Source organism: Nothoprocta perdicaria, unplaced genomic scaffold (genome assembly GCF_003342845.1).
Source record: "Nothoprocta perdicaria isolate Ctin4 unplaced genomic scaffold, notPer1 scaffold_13, whole genome shotgun sequence".
Lineage (NCBI taxonomy): Eukaryota > Metazoa > Chordata > Aves > Tinamiformes > Tinamidae > Nothoprocta > Nothoprocta perdicaria.
In genome coordinates this window covers 2,538,257-2,560,428 of record NW_020454427.1, presented here as the reverse complement: position 1 = coordinate 2,560,428, position 22,172 = coordinate 2,538,257, and the positions used below count along the sequence as shown (strand labels likewise).

The following is a 22,172-nucleotide window of genomic DNA, read 5'->3' as shown; positions in this document are numbered from 1 at the left end:
AGGAGGAGGAGGACGAGGAGCGGGCGCTGGAGGAGCAGCTGCTCAAGTACTCGCCCGACCCCGTGGTGGTGCGCGGCTCCGGCCATGTCACCGTGTAAGGGCCGCGCCGGGGCCGGGGAGGCCGCGGGAGCGCGGCGGGCCGGGCCGGGGCCTGTGGGAGCCTCGCGGGCCTCTCCGCGGCCTGGGCGGCCCCGCCGCGGCGCCGCCGCGAGCCGGGGCTGAGGCGGCAGCGCCGGGTGTCGGCGAGGAAGCGGTGAGGTGTCCGGGAGCCGCTGCGTGGGGCCGCCGGTGTTTGCACGGGTGGGTGTGTGTGTGCCCGCATAGCAGGTGTGTGTCTGCGTGGCCGGCCCCGGCTGCCCCTCGGCRCCGTTTCTGACCGAGTTGCTCTGTCCCAGTAGGAGCGTGGCAGCTCCTAGGGCTCGGAGGACCCCTTTGAAGCAAGGAGCGTGCGAGTCCAGTGGGTGCGACTAAAGTCGTGTTAAGATGCACGTTGCAGCAGCGTGCTGGGCGTGGGAGTTGCGCTGGGTTTCGGTTAGGGAGTGTTTTGCGTCCCCGAGGATGTGGCAGCAAGGGACAAGCGAGGTAATGCCGCCCTTCTCCAGAACAGAACCGTCTCCTGGGTGTTTTTCCTGCAGCCCATCCTGGTGGGGTCTCTGTGCTGACGTGGAGCAGTTGTCAGTTATGACCAACAGTTTGGGAGGGTAAAATGCCAGCCTGGGGACCCAGAGCAGTGTCGCAAACTTCCTTCCTGTGCCCAGGGCAGGACTCGGCCCGTGACATGTGCCTGGAGCTGAGGATAACTGAATATCCCCTTCTCCGAGAGCTGTGCCGGCTGTGGGATACTGCCCTGTTCGGGAATCCGGAGTTAAATATAGAGCAGGAGGGGAGCTCTTTTTTAACATAGTATTTGGTTGGACTAACTGCCAAGCAGGACAGTTTGTCCTCTGGTTAAAAACAGGGAATATGGCACAGTATGCTGCTGAGGGACACTGGAGGGCAGGAGGGATGCTGAATGGAAAGGAGGCTCGGAAAAGTATCAGGCGCGTGCAGCTGCACTCCCAAACATGTGATTGTGGTTGCTGGTTTGTTGGGCTCTGAAGCTGCTACCATCCAAGAGCTGTTTAACTTCTTTGCAAGTAAGCCGGTAGCCTCGCTCGGTTTCTGCTAAGCAGATCAAAGCCCTAATTAGAGACTCGTCTCTTGGCAATCGCCCGGTGTAAAGCACGGAGATGGAGGCAGAGGCAGGTGCCTCCTGCAGCCCCTAAAGGTAGGGTAATGCAAGGCAAGGTCAAGGCCCATTCGTGGGAGCAGGAGGAAGCTTGCATAGCTGCTCTGTGACTGGTAAGGAAGTCGTAGTTGCTTCATTAATTGGTCACTAATCTTCACTTGATCATTGTTATTGTAAGAGCTTCCTTAAAATATAGTTACATAGTTATTCAACTTTTGGACAAGGAAGGGAATACAAATGTGTTTTTCTACGATTATGTAATTGATCTTCATCTGCTCTTTTGTGCCAGCCACTTTTACCTTTGGAAAGCMTCTGAGTTTTTTTAATCATTGATCAAGTTGCTTATTCTTAAATTTAGTTCACTTTCAGAACATTCATTTGATGAATTTAAGGAACAGGCCAAGTCCAGTATTTAGAATTATTCCTTCCTTTTAGGTATAAAAACATGTGTGCATTTTCAGGGTTTTGAAAATATTGATGAAGTAAGACAAATATCAAATCCAATAACAATACTAGAGCTCTGCCTGACTCTGCAGTTTAAAGAGTTGCTGACTGCCACCACTGTGTGCACATTTAAACAAAAGTTTCTTCTTCATAGTCATATCCTTTCTGATCTTGCACGGAAGTCATAATGCTGACTTTGAAATGTGTCATTTCCACGACTACAGAAAAGCCTTTTACTGCTACTTGATTGCATTCAACAGCATGGAAAAGGTGTGATAGTCCTCACTAAGCTTCAGAGTTAAAAGCAAATGAGGGAATAAAGGTAAATACCAATCAAATAAAAGGTGTGAAGACTTCCTCTTTCCATGGTGAGGGGGCTATTTTTAGTGCTGAAAGTTAGACTCTCCAAGTCACTGTTCTAGGATTGTTTGGCATGTTCAAACTTACATTTTTTAAATTTTCAGGTAAGCAGTTTTCACCCCAGCAGATTCAAAGCTTGTTAAGCAGGAATAATAAACCAGGTGGCCTCTGGTGACTTGAGGCTGTCTCTCTTAATAGCAAGAGTCATAAAACTTCAGAAACTGTGAAACATTATTTACATTACTTAACTGGATTGGAAATTCAAACTATTTTGGACTTGCTTGTAAAAACATGTTTGTGGAAAGAGATGTACGTGGTTGGCTTGAAACTGCTAGTAGGATATTGCGGTAGGTTGTGTAGTTGCATTTCCACATTTCCAAAGGGTGTTTTCCTGTTTYTTGTTTGTTTGTTTCTTCCAGTGCGTGTTTTCTTTTTAACCAATTGATTTATTTYTCTCACGTAAAAGACTGCTAGGCAATGAGACTGGATTTATGAATCTTTTGCAGTAAACGCTCTTCTGTGCTGTTGTCAACTTAGTACATTGTGTGCAACATAATGAACATAATGTAAGTTTTAGGAAGAGAGGAAACTGCTCTAAATATAACTTCACCCAAGTAAAACCCTTTAATATTAAACTAATATCTGCTTATGTGTTTTGAGGCTTACTTTGTGTCAAGGACATGAGTGAAAACAGGACTAGGAGGTGGATGGAGAGTGCTAAGGAATGATGGACTACATCTTTGTTTTCTACAGGCTGGAAGATGCAGGGCAAAATTGAGAACAATGGAGACATGGTTTAGACCCATTAGATTGGATGAAGGAGAAGAGCCTTGTTTGTGTGTTGGTTTGATGTGTTAGGAAGATCAAAGCTGCAGGCTGAGAAGAGATTGCAGGTTGGCTGAGTCTACACTGTAATCTTCTACACATTAAAGGTTCTCTCATCGTTTCTTTTTTTTCACTGTATACAAGGGCAGAAATTCATATGAACCTTTCAAGCAGACAAGAAACRTGTTTTTAGGTTCAAAGAAGGTTAAGGAAAGTCCTTGTGCATGAGGTGAGCATGGGTCTGCTGAGCACGTGATGTGAAATGGGAAAGGCATCGGGCAGGTGGACAAGGGTGTGTGTTGTTGCAGGTGCACCAGAAATCCAAGGCTAGATGAGGACAGTTGTCTGAGGAAAGGCAATTCCAAAGTGGGGTTGGTGTCTTATGTTTGATTTTAAGACATTCTTTTTGCTGTTCTTTGCCAGAGCTCTTGTTTCTGGGCAGTGAAACTTTAGTAATGGTATGTGGAATTTTTAATCTTTTAATTTTCAGAATACATCCTGTGGTCAAGAGGGATAAGGTTGAGATCACATCATTTCCTTACCAAGGCTTTTAGTGTATGGAGTCGTCTTTGCTTTTTTTACTACCTGCTTTTTGATAGTGAAATGTAATGTGGAAAGTTTGGAATGAAGTTGGTAGCTGGGAGAGTTGCCTTTGCTGTTCCAGTTTAGCAGCTCTGTGGTGTATTAAACATTGCCACGTGCCTCTGCTATGAAGTTGCTGTCATTTGCCTATACCTTCAGCTTCCACGTTGAAAGTCTGTCTTAATGCCTTTGTAAAATTCTGCTAAAGCAAAGCAACCGTCTTAAAACAGGAGGGGAATATATTTTTGTCCCCTCTAAATCCAACACTTTCTTGTAACTGTTTTAAATTGATCTTGTAATAATTGTAGTGAATGCCTTCGGTTGTGGGAGGTGGTGATCAACAGTTAACATTCACCTTATCCACAGCTTTTCAGAATCTTTGTGCTTTGCTTGTGTTCCCTCTCAGCCTGTATCAGCTTGTTAGCCTTATAATGCCTCTGCTTCATCCCCTTAGTGTATCACTCTTTCTTCTCTGTTTTCTCTACCTCCACCAACTCCTCCACAGATGCCAGAACAGAATGTATGGGTATAGTAGTGGGTATAGTGTCATTGTTGCTAATCACCTTCCTGGCACGTTGTTGTCATTTCTGGTTGCTGCAGCATATTGTGCTGATATTTTAGGAGAATCCTCAGTGATGATCTCTCTCCTGAGCAGTAGAGCCAGTCTGAGATCATCGTCATGTGAACATGGTTAAATTAGCTTCCYTAATGTTCAGCATCTTTTATTTGTTACACTGAAGCTCGTTGGTGCTCGTGAAGCTCGTTTTGCCCACTCGGTTTTATGAGGTCCTTTCAGAGTCCCTCAGTAGTGGTACAGCATTTGGCAGCCAAGCTGATCACTTGGGCAAAGTTCTSCATTGGCAGGTCCTTCAGGCCAGCAGGAAGAAAATCATCTGAAGAACAGCTAGCTGTTCAATACACCTACTGTCCAAGGCAATTATTTCTTTGGTACATTCAGCTACCAAGCCTCAATTTAACTTTTCTGAACATGGTTGAGTTGTGCAATTGGTCTTGTTGCCAGAGTGTTCGTGAACAACTTGTGATTTGTGGTGTTTGTAGTATCTGGTAATACTACTCTGGTTTGTATTCAGAAGGTTATTAACCAAAAATGAGCCTTGTGGTGACTTGATATTACATTATTAGAGGTCAGTTGTAGAGTTTCATCGGTGGATTTGTAGGACTGCTAGTGTGTATTAGAAGCTGTTTCCCATAATGGGTGCCGGAAAACATTCAGATTTGCTTTGAGCTTTAGGAGAAACTGTTATCTTTTAAATTTTCTGAAATTCAAAGTAGGCTGTAATTCCAGATGATCTTGCACTCCTTCATACCTTTACACTCTTCATTATTCTGATTTTTTTTTCTTCTCAAGAAATGTGTGCACCAGGAAGGAGGAAGAAAAAAAAAAATCTGTGGCATTAACTTTACGCTTTCCCTATCGAGTACTTTTCTTCAGTTTTCACACTTGCCATTATTGTTTATAAGGATTTTGAAGAGTTTGGGGGAAGAGTCAACAGTTTCAACAGAACTTTAAAAAGAAACTGTGAGCAGGATGATTTTGAATCTGTTTACAATTATAGTTTTCCCCCTCATTTACATTTGATAGGATAATCTCAGGGACTACTTCTAGCAAATAATAATTCTGTTTGAAACTGATGACTTCTCATGTTAACTCTGACTATATTATGAGATGCTTTTAATTTGTATTTTGTATTTTTTGAGTGCGTGATTTTTTTTTCCTTATTTTTTTTTTTTGTATTTTTATTTTTTGCAGGTTTGGACTGAGCAACAAATTTGAAGCAGAATTTCCTTCATCTTTAACTGGAAAGGTGAGCATCTGTGAATAAGAAGTCAGAATTTTAGTAAGATTTTGTTATAAAAGCAAATGTTCTAGGTATAGTGCATTTTTCTTTAAGAGTAATTAATAAATCACAATGCTGTGGGACTACATTTTTTTCCCTTTTCCTCATAGGTTGCACCAGAAGAATTTAAAGCCAGCATCAGTAGAGTTAACAGTTGTCTTAAGAAAAACCTTCCAGTTAATGTACGATGGCTACTTTGTGGATGCCTTTGCTGCTGCTGCACTTTAGGTTGTAGTATGTGGCCAGTTATCTGCCTCAGTAAAAGAGTAAGTTGTTGTTTTTAATCAAAAATAATAAGAATGGTTCAGAGTTAGAAGTATATTGTTTTGTTCTCATATTGTACTTTCTCCACCTGTAAAGGCTGTACAGGAGTAATTACCAGCTTGGTTTCATACATTTTGCTGTTTTACTTTAAGCTGTTTATCTTGCTGTTTAAAGCTACAACAGACACCACTCAAACTTTGAGCTTATGACTTGATGCCTGGTAGTATAGCTGAGTCTGTCGGAGATGACCCTGTGCAACACTTGCACATCATAATATTGAAATAAATTTCAAAATGCCTTTTTATTATGGTCGTATTTGTAATGCCCTGTTTGGGAACATGAGAATTTGACAGTGATTGATTCACAGTCTGCTGTGACAAACTAGTGATTACACTGTGGCCTTAATAGTGCATAAGTTTTTGTTTAAGCAGGTGTTTTTTGAAGATGGTAACTGATTGATTTGTTGGGTTTTCCTTCAAACTTGTAAATGAGTAAGACTTTATAAACAAACAGTTGGAAAGTAGTGGTTTGTCTCTGTTTACAGAGTGCCAGGTGCATTGCTCACAGAGGAAGCTCCTTGCACRTGCATGTTTTTTTCATTCCTCTTTCCGTGGTGCCTGTATGTAGGCTACCCTCCCATTTCTTCTATTTTTATTAACATAAGTAGTCTCTTTTCCTCTTCCTATTGCATTTCTTTTCAAGAAGTCTCTGTGCTTCCATGTCCTCTCTTGTACTGGTGCTATTTTTCTCTCCACCTCTTGGCAAGACTGATGTATATTCTTTCTTGTGTCATACCTCTTAATACTACAAAATTTTGTACCATACAGTGGACACCATTATGTTTTTTTTTTTACTCAAGTTCTCATTTCACTTGGTTAGTAAATCAGGTGTTTTGAAGTTGGCAACGATCAAGTGTTGTTTGCAGTCTAAGTGTAGTTTAAAATCTTTGTGCACCTTTTGGTAATGATTTGCAGCTCTAAGCTTCTGCTCAAATGAGCGCGCACACACACACAGGTGGAATCGTTAAAACTAGAAATGAGGCAAGCTGCTTTTGTAGTCCTAAACTGGTATCATTAAGTGCTGCAAAGGCTATATRGATGCTTGAAACCCACATCTACTGAAAAAAATTATAGAATGAACACACAAATCATTTTTTTCTGTATGATCTAACTTTCTATGTTAGGAAAACATATTCAAAGTTTCCTCAGTTTTCCTCATTAAAAAAGACCAAACTGTTAAACATTTAACCTTCCCTCTTTTTTTTTTTTTTGAGTGATTACTTGAGAGTAGTTTTAATTGAATGTGAAATAAGATACRAAAGTCTAATGTCGGAGTCCATGAGAAAAACCATTGTAAGCTTCAGTGTGAAATACATCAAAAGGTTTTTTTTGGGCTAAGTTTTAGGTCTTTAAACTGTCATGACCTAATGGGTCTCTTGTAAGGTATATCTGTATCCTGAAACTGTGTTTACACTGGATTAAAACTGGTCGATTAGTCACAGGTAGGTCAGTGATTTGAGTTTGTTGAAAGGAAGGCTCCGTTTTCCTTTCCAGGCCTAGCTCTGTTACAGGCACAAGGCAAGCTCACTTTGCTGCTGTTCATCTTTAGCCTATGAAGAGCATGCTGCTAGTGCTTTATAACATGCCCTGTTTTCTCACATAGTAAACTGCTGAAGAAGGAAATGATAGGATGCTACATGGTAGTATAAAATTTTCTCTGTGGTAGCTCTTAACCTAATGCTACAAGTTGCTACTAATCAGCTTTTTAAATACATTGTTTAGCCCTTCATTGTGACAAAGGCGAGGGCTTGTAGCATCTAAGGTGAGAAACCAGACTTTGAAACTGAGGAAGGAAGTTCTGTGTGGGAACGCAGTGAAGCAGCAAGTGCTTCAGTTGTTCTTCTAAAAGGATTAATACAGGGAAAATGCTTGGATCTTCTGTTCAGAGTAAGCTAGAAAGTGGCTAGTGATTTAGTTGTTGCTGCAATATACTAACTGTGTGAGGATAGAATAKGTCTCCGAAAGAGAGCTAAGAGCAGGAACAAGGACAGCTTGATGCTGACGTTCCTGAGGTCGCCCTAGAAGTGCTGCCTAAGTTGTCAGTAAATTCCCTACTTTTCTCTCAGAGCTGATACCAGGAGATAATTTAGCAACCTTAGGTCTTTTCCTGGCCTTAAAATGGAATGACTTACAGGCTCAAGCTTGAAAGTCCTGCACTAGTGAAACTGAAGATAGGGTTCAGCTGCTTAACCACAGTGTCTGTGGCTGTTATGGAGGCTGAGTGACACATCCGCRGTCATCTGTTTGCCATGGCAGAAGAGCAGAGATCTGCTGTTGTTCCTGTCTTGTATCCTGGTCTCTGGCCTCTGACACTCTGTGGTGTTTCTAATGGCACTGAGKTTGGGTGGCCCAACTACTCCCTCTGATTAAAACATATTTTATTTAATCGGGAGAATTCRGGTATTGTGGCACCAACACTTAACGACTGGTAAGGTGTTACTTAGTACTGTGGCTAGTGAGAGATCTGCTTAGAGCAYGGGCATCCYGTCTTCCAAAATGTAGTGTCAGTCACACAGCTGAAGAGTATTATATAGAGAAGAATAAATTAACTTGCTCTTAAAGGCAAGCTGGAAGTGGAGAGAATGTGTGTCGAGGTTGAAACTTTTAGTCAGCCTGGAGAGTGTTTTGGCTTACTGCTGTGCCACTGGTTTACTGGAGAGAAGAGTCAAAAAAAAAAAAAAAAAAAAAAACCAAGCTGAGATGAGATATTCAGTGTGAAGTAATCATTCCTTGTATTTGAACTGTTGTACTGCTAGCCTTTCATTTTTGCCGTGTCTTGAAAATAGGTTCTGAGGATCAAATGATCTTCCTTGCTTTGACTTTTTCAGACCTCCTTTCATAGCCAAAAGAATTGCACAGAGTATCCAAGCGTATCCAAGAGGCAGTTCTTGGGAAGTGCGGATGACAGATGCCCACTTCATCCTTTCACCTTTTAGATGGATTTTGAAAAAACAGAATGGGAGGATGCCCATACGTAGAACTCAGATTTGTGTAGAACTTATCATAACTGTACCAGAAAAATATATTATCTTTGTCCCTGTTGACAAACCAGCTAGATTACATATATTGTTGACAGTCGTTCTGCAGAGTTGCATATACAGTGATCTGACAAGTGGGAGCATTCCTCAGGATAAGATTTTGTTAAATGGAACTACAGACTAAATTAAATAATATAATATAAAATATAATATAAAATAGCTTATAATATAAAATAATATTTTTTTCTAAGAATGACCAATTAAGAAATATGTATTTTAATGAGACCAAGTCAGTCTTACTACACTTGTAAATTGACATTGTACTTTACAGCTCTTTTTCAGGGAAGCATTTTTTCTGAGGTCTATGCAGACAAAATGGAAATTGCAGTTTCTGATTTTTTGGAAATTATAATTATTTTATTTTTTGTCTATATTCTGTTCATTTACTGCTTTCATAGTCTTTTTAAATCTAGTGTAGGAATGCTATGACAAATGAGAGTATATCATTTTTGAAATTACTTAAACTTCCATCGACTTTTGCATTAAATGAGAATATATGCTTATTTTCTGTGTAGTGAAAAATAAGTCATGAATTTTACTTTTCAAATAAGCAGGTGTTTAAAATTTATTAAATCTCAGACCTTTGTAAGTGCAACAGTTCATTATATCAGTTTGTCCACTTTCAGTGAGTAGAGGCTTTTCCTGCCCTGTATTTTTCTTTTCGGTGCTTTGTTCAGTGCTGATCTTGAAAGTCTTTGTGCAGGATTTCTTAGGATTGTTTTCTTTCTTATTTTGCACTGTAGTATTTGAAGAAAGGCTTGGTACTTTTTACCAGAAAAATAAATGTTTAATTTGATTCAATATCTCATTGCCTTTATTTTTTGATCTTGATTGCATTTTAGTGAATAAAAGCTGCAGGAAAATTACAGGAAGTATAATCTTTCATTTGCTGATCTGGATCATCGATGATCATCAGCAGTTTCACTCTTAGATTGTACTGTCCTTTCCAGGACAAATTCTAGATTGTATAAATGAACATTAAGTCTTTAAGGTATTGTTCCTTGAATAGAAAGAATGACAAAGTGAGTTATAATTCAGRAAGCACTACAGGATAAGGTCCCCATTTGAAACCACTTTTTCAAGCAATTGCCACTCATTTTCTGTATTAACTAAATGCTATACTTCCCAATTTTCTAAATGGGATAAATAATTTCAACAGAAACAGCAGCAATGAAAGCTATGATAGAATTACAGTACCTCTGACTGGCTAAAAAGCTTCCATTCTGCAAGTAAATTGCATGTTTCATTAAGCTTTTTTGTCAGAAGGTTTGTGGGCGATCTTTTAAAATGAGCAGAATGAGATATTTAAGAGCTGTCTGTGCAAATGCTTTCAAGAGCTACTTGTTTGTTTGTGAATTCACACAAAGCTGATGAATGCTGCTTAAGCCTCATCATTAGTTGTCACTTGCATAGTAGTTTACATCTTCCAAGTGCTTTATAAACGTAAGCTAATTATTACTTGCCAAAGTATTGATTAAATTAAATGTGTTGTGGAGGAGCTGGAATGAATATCCTTTAAATACAGTAGTCTTGCCTGTCTGTAGATGGTACTGCTGTTGAAACACATCAGCTCAGTTTATAGCAGCTATGAATACCTTTCATTTATTTTTTAAAACTTAAAATAGATTTTTCTGTTCTCCTTATCTGCCCGGGACTTGGCACYGGAGCTCCAATTGCATAATACTTTTTCAAGCAGTTACTGGAGATAGTTCAGTATTAGACTGAGAAAGCACTGGAGGGGCTCTCCCTTGCAAAGGGATCGTCCTTTCTGGCATACACACTGCTGAAAGGTTGGATTTTGCAGAGGTTATTTTTTTTTCTGTATTATTTATAACCTGACATATTTCTGTATTATTTTGCTAAAGTTACTTTGCTGTGTTGTGCTGCCTTTCAGGCTTTCCGCTCATACATCTTTCCTTCTATTCTTGGCTCTGGCTCCTGGTAGCAAGAAGTCTTTCCCRTATATTAATAGATTAAACCAGGGAGCATTCCTCAGATTTGGAGCGTTCTAATTTGTACCCTCAGAACGGTCTCTTGGCCTGCACTGCTTTACAATTCCTGAGCATTATCAGAATGCTTCAGGCACTGGGAATGTTTTGGAGCTTGAGAGAACTTTCGTGTAGATGAAAGCTGTTCCCTGCCAGCTGGCTTCGAGTGAATGGGAATGTTTCTGGGCACTGTTTCATTTCCTAGTAGAGATGTAACCTGAGATTCAGTAGTTTCTCCACCTGCGCTGGGCCTTGAACTATATTACACAGCACATAATTGAATGTTTAAAAAAAAAAAAAAAAAAAAAAAGCCCAAACTAATATCTCTGTAACCTTAAAGAAATGGAGATGAGTTTCTTCTGTTTTCACCTCCATTCAAATTTGTAATTTCTAAGTGCATATTGGTTGTTTGGTGGAGATTAAATCCTGTTCTTCTCAATTCTGTCTTCTGTGTTTATTTCCTGTGACTCTGTGAGAATGCCCTTCAGCAGGAGGACAATTTCAGAGAATCAAAGCTGGAATTTCATCTTGGAGTAAAAGTGTTAAATACTTTTATTTACAAATTCAAGGTCAGACTAACAACACWAATTATAATCCTGGTGCTTCACTGGTCATTTCAACATTTGTCTGCCTTATAAAATGCATTTTTCCACATCTCTGTCAGGCCATCTCAAGAATGTTAATTTGCCACATTTAAGACCATTTTCAGCACAAGATTTCTCCATAGTAAGAGGTTTCCACAAAGGTTGGCTGCAGTCACAAGAAGTAGCTTTTATGACAAGAATTAGCCAGGTGCTATTGCTTGGACATTTGGTTTGAACAGGATGTTCCTCTAGTTAAAATATCCAGTGGCCTTCCCATCTCGAGCCCGTTGGACAGGCAGAGTAAATTTATAGTAGACTTTTATAGGAGCCTCCTATAAAAGAACTTCTTTCTATTAAGAACTTCMCTGGACAACTTCTCTCTTGGCTACATGTTTCTGTTGCAGACCAGTTTTTGGCTACTGACAGAGATCTTGACAGCAGTTAATCGGCTCTGTTCCATTCATGGTAGCTGAATGGTAGTTTCTCGTTCTGTGCCATGGCTTTGGACAACGTTCATCCAGTATCCATCAGCGAGTGGGGTGGTGATGCTGCTGCAACATGTTCTCCTTTGTTCTCCCGGATAATGTACATGTTTTTTTTTTTTTTTTTAATTTTACCTTCTCTCCTTGCATTGATGTCTATCTAGGTGTGTTAAGATCTTGAGAATCAAGGTCACCAGAGTTTCTGAAAATTGTATCTTAAAAGCGTCTTTGCCTGGACATTCAAAATCATCACGTGCAGGTGGTGCCAAATAATGCTGCTATCTTTGTATCAGCAGACAATGTGATGAGAGATCCTCCTAGAAAGCAGCTGGTCTGATCTGTTTCGTTAAGCTTTGGATTCATCTCTCCATGATACATCTACCCCAGGTTCAGAACAGTAACAGTGCAAAGTAGGTCAGCTTATGGRTAATATGAGGATGTGGGATGATATCCTCAGAGCTGTATTTTAAACTGGGAAATTTCCTGAGGTCAACCTGACATTGATAGTTCCTTCTGCTCCAGAATTCTGGGGAATCCATTTTTCTTTGCCTAATGAGGAAGTTTGGCTWGTGCTTTCTTCTGGGCTTATTTTCTGCCTGGAATCATCTGAGAGATAAGAAAAGATGCAGTAATAATAAATCTGTTAGATAAGGCAGTTATTCCAAATTCTTATGAAGAGCACAAAAACGATCCATTTATTTCCATATTTTCTTCAATCCACTGTCTGTGTTTCACTTGCCTTCTTGCACGGATGCTGCATGGTTCTTGTGACGAGTGCACATTCACTAGTCTTTAGTGRTAAGTATCCTAACTGCAATAGGTCCATCTTGTGTCATCCTTCTTCCTCTGAAAAGGGCAGGTCTCTCTCAGGCTCATGCTGAAGCAGGTATCCASCTAGACCAGCACTCAGATATCAGCTTAAGTTCCACCTGTGTCATCGTTGCCCTTCACAAATACCTGACTCTTCAGTCAGATGGGAATCTTGGCAGTTTACGCTTTCTGAAAGGTTTTATTTGTGATGCAGTGTTCAAGGTGGAGCATGTCTCAACACAGCAGAAGACATCTGTAATTGTTCTGCGCATTCCAATCAAACTCTTATGTTTCTGTCACCAGTTAGCCCTAAAAATATATATGGACATCTCTGTGTACACAGTCTAAACACTATAGAAAGCGTGTTTCAGTGCTAGATGCAATCCTGTTAGTGATACTGCACTGCTCAAAATCAAGACCTTTTTCTTCCAAGCTTGGTCTAAAGCATATTCATATGCATTTCTCACACTAATATAGTTCATCAGTACTTTATACTGAATGCATGCAAACTGCATAGGCATGCTGTTAATTTGTGAGTTTGTTTTCTTTCAGACTCTGAAAGCGTTTGCTTGTGGGAGATAATTTGGGGAATGTTCAGGCTCGTTGTGATTCAGTTATCTATTAGCTTTATATTTCATTATTGAAACTGGTAGTTAAATTACTTAGGTAAATATTTTGTAGACTAGTATATATTTTTTTGAAGAATAAACACAATATTCCAGCTTCTTTTGTTTGTTTCTTTAAGGGAGAGGAGATGGCATAGTTCAAGTAGTAGTAAGATTGTGGGCCTTCCTTTTTATAGAGTTTAATACAAATTCTGACCATCTGAGGATCAACAAAACCTGTTTCAATTGGTCACCTCGTACTTTGAAATTGAAGCATGAGGTATATTTTGCAGGGCAAGATTCAAATTTATTAATGCTTGGTTGTGGTAAGGGTTTGTATAATATATTTTGAAAGTCTCCACACACTGTTTATTGGACTAGTGCTGCAATCAAGTCAAAAATCATATGGCTGTAGAGAGAGATTCTTGTGTTATGCCCAGAAGACTGAAATAAAAAATGGTAGTAGAGAATCGTGGTACTACTATTTATGCTGTTTTACCCTTGAAATAAAGACAAATGGAGATACTCAAGTGAGCATCACATGGAGAGTCCTAGCAAGATACTTTTGTTTAACACTGGTATTTTAGGAGTCATTCAGTGACTTGGAGCAGGAGTTGAGGTGGCTGCAGCCTGTTCATCGGTGCTGGTTTTGGTGTGGCTGGTAGGTCCCAGGTCACACGTTGCAAGAAGGCTCCGTGTCCACACGGCCTCTCTGCCCGGATCAGGACTGCCTCAGGAAAAGCCTCCTCACGTGATTGATTCTGCAAAGACATAGAAGAAAGATCCTAGTGCAGATGATGCTTCATTTGTATTCGATACTGCCTTGCCTGTGCATGACAAGTTCATGTTTAGTCTCGCTAGTTTTTGGTTTTCACATTTGAGTGCCAAACTCCAGTCTGCTTATTTGGGGGCAGGGTGAATTAGTAAACATGTAGTCAGAGTTGTGCTTTTTTGGTAGCTCGGTAGGGAATTTTTTAGAAAACATTGTCTAACACAAGCATCTTTAAAAATCGGTGATTTTTCAGAAATATTTCAGTAAGCATTATATCTGTACAGTTCACTGAAGAAATTATCCATAGAATTTTGTCAAATGGACGTTAGTCCATGTGCATTTTTCCCTGAGCATGTTACAAAACATACTTTGTCTGTGGCGTGCTAAAAAAATAAGTCTATTTGAATTGCAGTCTTAGGTTTTAGCTTTGTTCAAATATTGCTGTAGGTTTTTTTAAAGAAAAAAATTAAAAGCTGGATCGTATTAAATCTTCTTAATAAGCAAGGCTCCCTTCCACTTAATTTGTGCCTTTGTTGTGGCTAACACATAATTTGGTGTATAGGTTTTTCTGTACACCATTGATAGAATATATAAGCTTGTCATCCTAGTGTGCTGGAAATGCTACTCTCACATCAAGTGTTCCTTTCTGGTTTTGTATGTCCTCACCTGCTCCTCACTGTAAATCACTGAGATGTCAAGAGCAGTGATTAATTAAGCTGCACGTGCATGTGCTTTTTTTTCACCTGTCAAGCGGGAAGAAAACTTACTATAGTGAATTGTGCGATGCTGTTTAATTCAGCTCTTTCTGGTCTGAGTTCGGAGGTTTGCAGAAATATTTTCCAGGGATGTTTTTGTATCTGCAAAGTGTCACGGTTTGGGAGTTGTAAATAGCCCAAGTCACGCTAAAGGAAGGACCGTGGTGTAGTCATATTGGTACATAAATACTCGTGGTCCTGAGGTTGTGTTTTTMTGTAATGCTAGCCAAGACCGTACTCATTAGAATGGCATTAAACTGGGCTATTATTTAAATAAACCTATTAATACTCCATAGCTACCGATCAGTTTCTTATYTGTGTGTATGTGTTGTAATATAGACATAATTTTATTGGAATTGGGAAAGCTTAGATGTTTTTCCACACTCTTTTGGGGCAAACAATGAAATTAAATTGTATAGTGATCTTAATCTATTCTTAAAAGGGCCTGGCAAGGAAGATTACAAGGTAGCTTCAGGTTTTGAATCAGTTTTGCCATTGGTTTAGCAGCGGGTGGGCAGGCAGATGCCTGCTCAGAGTAGAACCTATTGCCATTTTTCACCATTGATAGAGTAGCCTTTCAGAGTCAATGAGCTCTGTCAATGTGAGCTTGTCAAGGCTACAACTTCATAGACCTGAGAGGCGGTTTGAGAGGTCAGCCCTTTTCAGGTTTGCTGTGATGCAAATGAACTTTAATGCTTAAACAACTATTGGAATTTTTATGTCTGCTCCTTGTTCTTTTTTCTTCACAAAGTCATTGACGAGACATTCAGTGCTTTTTAAATTGGAAGTTGCATTGTGCTAAAGACCTAGTACAGATTTACGGAGGGCTGAAAGCAGTTAGATCATGTTCTTTTCATGGTGCGATTAGAATCAAATCGATTTCCCTACAGCCTTCAGCATTCAGATGGCAATTTTAACAAAGCTTGGGGGCTAGACAAGGGACAAAACGACTGAACTGAATGTTAATTACACTCTGCAGCCTTATTTTCTTTTGATTTGGAGCTGACTGGCAACTAAATTAACAAAAGTGTGACCATAACTGCTGCCCTATTTTCATTTAAAAGGAGAGCAGACTCTAAAAGGCTATCTTTACAAAGAAACAAGTGAGGTCTGCTGATTATTGTTAGAGGGCACTGTCTTTAAAAACATAATAATAATAATAACAGCCCCCAAACTACTCGAGTCCCCAAAGCGCTGCGATAGATTAGGCCCTGCCGCTGGGCTCCCTGCACCCTCGGGCGCCCTGCCTTATGCTTTTTAAAACACACCGTAATAAAAATCCAATGCCGCGACTGCGCCCCGAGAGCACTGAGCTAATGTTCAGTCACGTGGCCGCCGGCCCTCCCTGCCGCTCTGGCCCCCCAGCCGCTTCAGGCCTAAGCCAGGCAGAGCGACCGGCGTTTCAGAACCAAAATTCCGCTATTTCATGGGACGGTAATAACCGGCCGCCTCATTTTTCCTTTCTTCAGGCGCTCTTGTTTGTCGAAATAGCGTTTATTTTGGTTTAAGCTTCATTTACAGTATTTGTATTTGGTAGCGGTGCCGCGCGGTGCTTTCCCGTCCCTTCCCCTCACCCCTCCCTGCCTTGTAAGGAAGCTGCAGCTGCACTAAGTTGTATTTGATCCTTGTCATTGCTCCGTCCTTCTGCACCTGCAGCTCTGTTGGTCTCATCTTAACACCTGGCACCATGAATTATCCTCTTTTTATTCCGAGGCAGTAGCAAATCCCATTTAGAGCTAAGCAGTATATATTCTGGCAGGCAAATGACCATAAATGTCACAATGTATTTCTCAAATGTAAATATAACTGAATAATTATCCTGAAAATGCTCTGAGACTTTACAGCGAAGAATGTCCTTCCTTAACACTAACATGCCTAGCCTTTAAAGGCTTTGAAGGAAAGATTTTGGAGTTCTTTGGCAAACGGAGGCAGTTGAAACTTTGGAGCTTTAGAATCTGAAATGTTAGATTTCTCTTTATATAAATGAGATTTTTTTTTCTTTTTATACTAATTAGTACAAGTTCCTATAACTTTCCACGCTTAGATTTGCCTCTCTCAAAACTGGATGTGAACATAACAAAAGGTTACTTTTCTGTTTGCTCAAATGGAGTGTTATATACGTTTACGTTACACAGCACTGCAAAATGCAACTGCTGGCAGCATTTGTCTGTTCAAGCAGCAAAGCAGCAATGTGCTCGGACCACAGATATTAGGGAGCAGCTTTCCTGCATTTATCCTTGGATCACTCGGAAATTGTTGTCGGAGATTTCAAAGCTGTAACTGCTGCAAGAGTGTGTGTGTAGGATGTGTGTGAGCAGCTTTTTCAAAGTGGTTGTGTATTTTTTCCACACAAGTTTGAAGGTGGTTATTGGCATCCCAGAAGGGCTTGTTTCTGTTCCTATTTAATAGTTTCTATTTAATGCCAGAGAAGTTTTGCCAGTGCTAGAGACCACCCTGTACTCAGTCACTGTCCTGTACCTCTCCCCTTTTCACACCAAAGCAGCTGCGAAGCAAAGTTTTTCTAAAACCAGTCAAGAGTAAAATTCTTTCTCATTTGTCTTCCAGACACGAAGATCGATTGAGAAGTTATTAGAATGGGAAAACAATAGGTTATACCACAAGGTGAGTGCCGCGGGGAGCAGCTTCGTACTGATGGAGTTTGAATTGCACAGTATGGAAACAGATGCTTTTGTTGAACGAAAAATATGAAAGGTGGACAAATGGGCTCGTCTGTGTGCTGCAATAAAATACAGCTCATTTTTCTTCTTTTTCTTTCCTCCTTGTCTAGCTGTGCTTGCATTGGAGACTAAGCAAAAGGAAATGTGAAACGAATAACATGATGGAATATGTAAGTTAAAGGGCTGTTTTGTGAGTTTCTCTATTAAATGATCATTTATTTTGCTTCTGATCTTATTCTTTTCATGATTATTAATCAGTAAAGGTGTCAGGAGCTTAATCGCCTGAGTGCAAGGATTTTCTACGGTTCACAGATGCATGGTTTCATGTGCAGGACTGATTTATAAAGTTATGAATGACTTGAAAACAAGGCTTCACTGTGCTCTGAAAAATAATAAATTAATTGCCAAGATAAAATAGCTTGAACATGTGTTGATGGAGTGTGAAATTTTAGATGCTGTATAAAGAATAACCACAACTTTGGTTACGCAGCAAGTCAGATATGGCTGTTTTATCTAATGCTAATCAAGTCTAAAAGTATGGAAGAAGACCTTTCAACCAAGCTGTTGGAGCTTAAGAAACCTTTAGCCTTTTCAGATTTTAGCTGCCCCTTACCTCAACTGTTTAGAAAGTATCTTTATTTCTGGTTGGTGTTGCTAAAATATTTTTGAGTCAGTCTCTGAAATAAACTAAACCTCCAGTCTTTGGATGAGATCCCATTAAAAAAAAAAAAATCCATATTTCGTAGAACTATACAGAGGGAAGTTGCATGCAGTTTAAAATGAATAATATCATACATAGATTTTCAGTTTATCTAGCTGGCTTCCTTCTTCCTTTTTTGTTGCTGTTTATATTTTCATTTTGAAAATCTCTTGACAGAGAGCAAAGGGTACTAAGTAGAAGGAAATGTAGGTGCTATATTTTAAGACAAAGTAGAATACGCAGAATTGCTTTAAAACTTTAAGAAGTTGAAACAGGAAGGGGTTAACTTTTACAAAACAAAGACTAACCTTTGAGAAACGTCTATTATATTACTTCTAACTTACCTGTACTCTTGCATTATATAATATGCAGTCTGTTCTTTGAAACGATTACACCATCGTAGCGTATAAAAATCGAGAGTGGTTAAGAAGTTGGAAATTGTCTTAAAATCCTTTTTTTCTTGTGTTAACCTTTCCTACTAGGTCTTATTTCTAGCCTTAAACATAAGAATTTTTTTAAATGCCCTTTTTAGAACTCTGTTCAATTCACTGAATAAGTAGACTTTTCATATCATTCTCTATTTTAAAAAAAGTTAATATAGATGTGTGGTAAAAAGAATAAAGTCCATTTCAGTATGTTGCTTTGAGCTTGACCTAAATGGTTTTTTTTCACCTAAAATATATATATTTTTTATATATATATATATATATATACTTTTTTCTAGAGAACTTTGTTGCATCAAATCTTTTGCAGCTTAAATTGAAGCAAAACATAAAGTGCTGGTTTTCAAATATGATGTGGAGTATGGCCAAATTGTACGATAACAACATTTAAAAATAAACATTCATTACTTCAATCAGATTTAAAGTTAGTTGAACTATTTACATTAGTAATAGGGAAGCATTGTCTCAGAGTTTTACACGATCCAGGTCTAARATTTTCTCTAATATTTAATTTGTAAAATGCCTAGTAAGTAGTCTATGACAATTTAATAATTTTTTTACCAAACTTTTCTGCAGCATTTTCACCTAYTTAATTTCCTAGCCTCTTTAAAGCTGCCTTTGATTTGTATTCATGCCTAAGTTTAATAAAAAATCATACCCTTTATTTTTTATTTTTTTATTTTTTATTTTTTTCCCCCAAAATGAGTGCTGTAAGTTAAGCTTTTGTCCCAAAGCGTGGTGCTCTGTTCACTTWAAGTTCTGTATCCCCTGCAGCAGATGCTGAAGTGCATGTTTGATACCCCGGCTCCTTTTGCATGAACGCAGTTGTCCAGCTTTGCATCGTCCTCCCTTTCCTTAGCCTGGCCTGTGCGCTGGGCACTGATGCCATGTAATCATCAAATGATCAGCTCACCTTTGCAGCCCTTCTGAAATCAAGGCACTTCTGCCTATGTGCAAAAATACAGCCTTAAAAACCTGATTCAGAGCTTCAGTGTTTCAGTGCTGGATTCACAGCCTTTTTTTCCCCCCATTTCTCAAGATGATGTTATAGATAAAAGCATTCATCCTGTAAGCACCTAAACTGTTTTCATCTGTCACATTAACCTACCCGCTAAAACACAACAATTCGATTTGTTTTGTTGTCAGCTATCASTAAATAATAGTTTAATTTATAACACATTTTACAGTCAAAAATTCAGTTTTAACTTCTTTGAAAGCCAAACTCCCTTGCGTACATAAAAGGCTCCGTCATGTTATCAGTKGCATTTCTTTTTAAGGGCTACGAGCGTGCAGCTGTATTGGTAGCTCTGTGATTCTCACTCRAGAGTGAAAATAGGAACGAGCGTTTTAGAGAAGCTACCTGTTAAAATACAAAGCAGGGCGGAGGTTGTATTCTTGGGTTGTATACTTGGAGTTTATTCTTCACTTTGTCCTGCAGTGTGTAGACAGCTCGCTAAATCAGTATTTAAATTGGACTCAGGACTTGAGGAATAATTACACAGAAGCACTAGTCAAGTGTCTTGTTAACTCCTTGCCACTCTTTCTGATACAAGAGCTTTGCAGAAGCTAAATATACCTTTCTATGGAATTTTGGATCAATAAGCATGATTTAGAGTCCTAAATTAAGTTAAAAATTTAAGTAGGATTAGGTTAATTCTACTTCAAAAAAAAAAAAAGAGAAGTAGAGGTATATTTGAAAATCAGCTTTGATTATGTTTTGCCTTTTGTTGTCTTAAATACTTTTAACTCTTTCATGAGTTTTTCTTAATAAAATAAGGAACTTTGCTAAAGATTGTTTACTGTTTAGAGCTTTGTTTTCTGCCACAAGTTAAGCTTAGTTTAATGTGATTTTCTAATTGTCTACAATTTCAGGAAAGTATTGTGATCACTGATTGGCATCCATTTTTCTTTTTCAATTTTACATACTTCCAAAAAGACAAAAAAAAAAAAAAAAAAAAAAAAAGAAAATGTGAATTATCATTGTGCTAGACTTCAGATAATAGGTTTTCTGCGATTTTCCATTTAATGTGTGTTTGTTTTCTTTTTATACAGGTCATCCTTATAGAATTTTTACCAAAGACACCGATTTTTCGACCAGATTAGCATTTACTTTATTTATAGAGACTTATCCAAGTATGTTGTCTTTCCAATGGTGCCTTGCTTGGTGCTCTCCTGGTGGTGACATAGCATTGGTTCTACAGACTCTTGTGGTGTTTGCATTCTTTTCTGTTTGTTTATTTTTTATTTTTTATTTTATTTTTGTTTTTTTTTTAATAAGAGCATGTCCTAAGTGCATTCGGTCAAACTTTGCAAAAGTCATTTCATGCACATGTTAACTACTACTTAAGTTATTACTTTTACTTCTTTGTTTTGTTAATGTATCTTGAGTTTCAAAGTCTTTTATATGTGTGCGCGCGCGTGTGTACATATATATATATATTACTATAAATACACAGCTGAAAATGGTCTACAAGTGAGCAGGTATTTTTTTACCCCAAAATGACACAACTGATTGACCGTACTTTGTGCAAGTCCTTTTAATTATTAATTTATGTTTTGGAAGCAACTTCTATGATTTACCAAAAGTTTTATCAGTGACACGTCAGCTGTAAATATTTTTGGTTTCCTTTTGGGATATTGGCTAGCCATTTCCATCAGGAGGGTGAGGAAAAGTTCTTTTTGAAACTGCTTTTTGGAACCCCAGTGTCACTGCATTGGTAGAAATCTTTGCGCTTTTCRTGAAGAAATCCTCTCAGCTGGTTCTGAAAAAGTTAAAGGTAAATAAATGAAAAATAGAATTATTTTATTCAGATTAGAAAAATCGCAGAGAGAATTGCATGCATCTGCCAGTAGAGCTCAGGATCACAAAAATATGTTAGTACTGCAGATTATAATGTAGCTATTTTAATTCAGGCTAATGCCATGTGTCAGCTTTATCTTACTGTTTACCAGATCCTGAATGCAGGAGTGCTTAAGTATTTGTTCCATTAAATTTATTTTTCAAGAAGATCTTTCAAGGGTATCTCTTTTTTTCTTTTTAAAGCCACATAAGCAGGAAAAAAAAGGTTAATAAGGGAAATCTTGAACGAAGCAGTTCCAGATGCAAATGGAGGTGCCATGTATCAATAGTAATCAAAGCAGGGTRCACTGGGCAACAGTGTCAATTTGAATGTGTTCGATAAATAGTTATTGCACCCTTACTTCTGCTCATTTTGGTTTACAAAGCTTATTTTCTGTATAACTGTAAAGRTTTTTTTTTTAACTGGATATATGATATATACTTGGGTCAGGCCAGTTGTATAGTGTTTCTTCTAGTTATATTTTAGTTATAGAAATTTTCACACATTATAGTTTCTGTATTTGCTATTCAATCATAATTTTTAAGTTTGCTTTTTGTCTCTGAAATTACTGTACATGAACATTAGTGTAAGCTATGAATACGTTCCCTATACAGCTGTGCTAGCAAGCAATAATGTGAATATATGAAAAACTGCTTAATATTTGTATGAATGACGAGTTGATACCACTACAAGAATAATCTTCTCTTTTTAATCTTTTAAATACAAGTTTTATTTCAAGGTAGTATATTACAGGCACCTTGATGCTGTGAACTATTTTTCTATGTCATCAAAGTATTCTCTGTAAAACCTTCTCTAGTGAGTATCATATTCCTAAATGCTTGATAGTAGGAGCAGT

General features: G+C 38.6%; 1 protein-coding gene across 1 annotated transcript in view; it reads left to right on the top strand.

Annotated features, from left to right (window-relative positions):
• CHIC2 (cysteine rich hydrophobic domain 2) overlaps positions 1–21,432 on the top strand; it is a 24,681-nt gene extending 3,249 nt beyond the window's left edge. The window contains exons 2-7 of the mRNA XM_026033632.1: positions 3–94; positions 5,211–5,265; positions 5,409–5,564; positions 17,221–17,277; positions 17,444–17,503; positions 20,529–21,432. Of these exons, the coding sequence (XP_025889417.1) occupies positions 3–94; positions 5,211–5,265; positions 5,409–5,564; positions 17,221–17,277; positions 17,444–17,503; positions 20,529–20,579 (471 nt within the window). The 3' untranslated portion in view covers positions 20,580–21,432. The remainder of the gene's footprint in view (positions 1–2; positions 95–5,210; positions 5,266–5,408; positions 5,565–17,220; positions 17,278–17,443; positions 17,504–20,528) is intronic.
• The last annotated feature ends 740 nt before the right edge of the window (positions 21,433–22,172 follow it).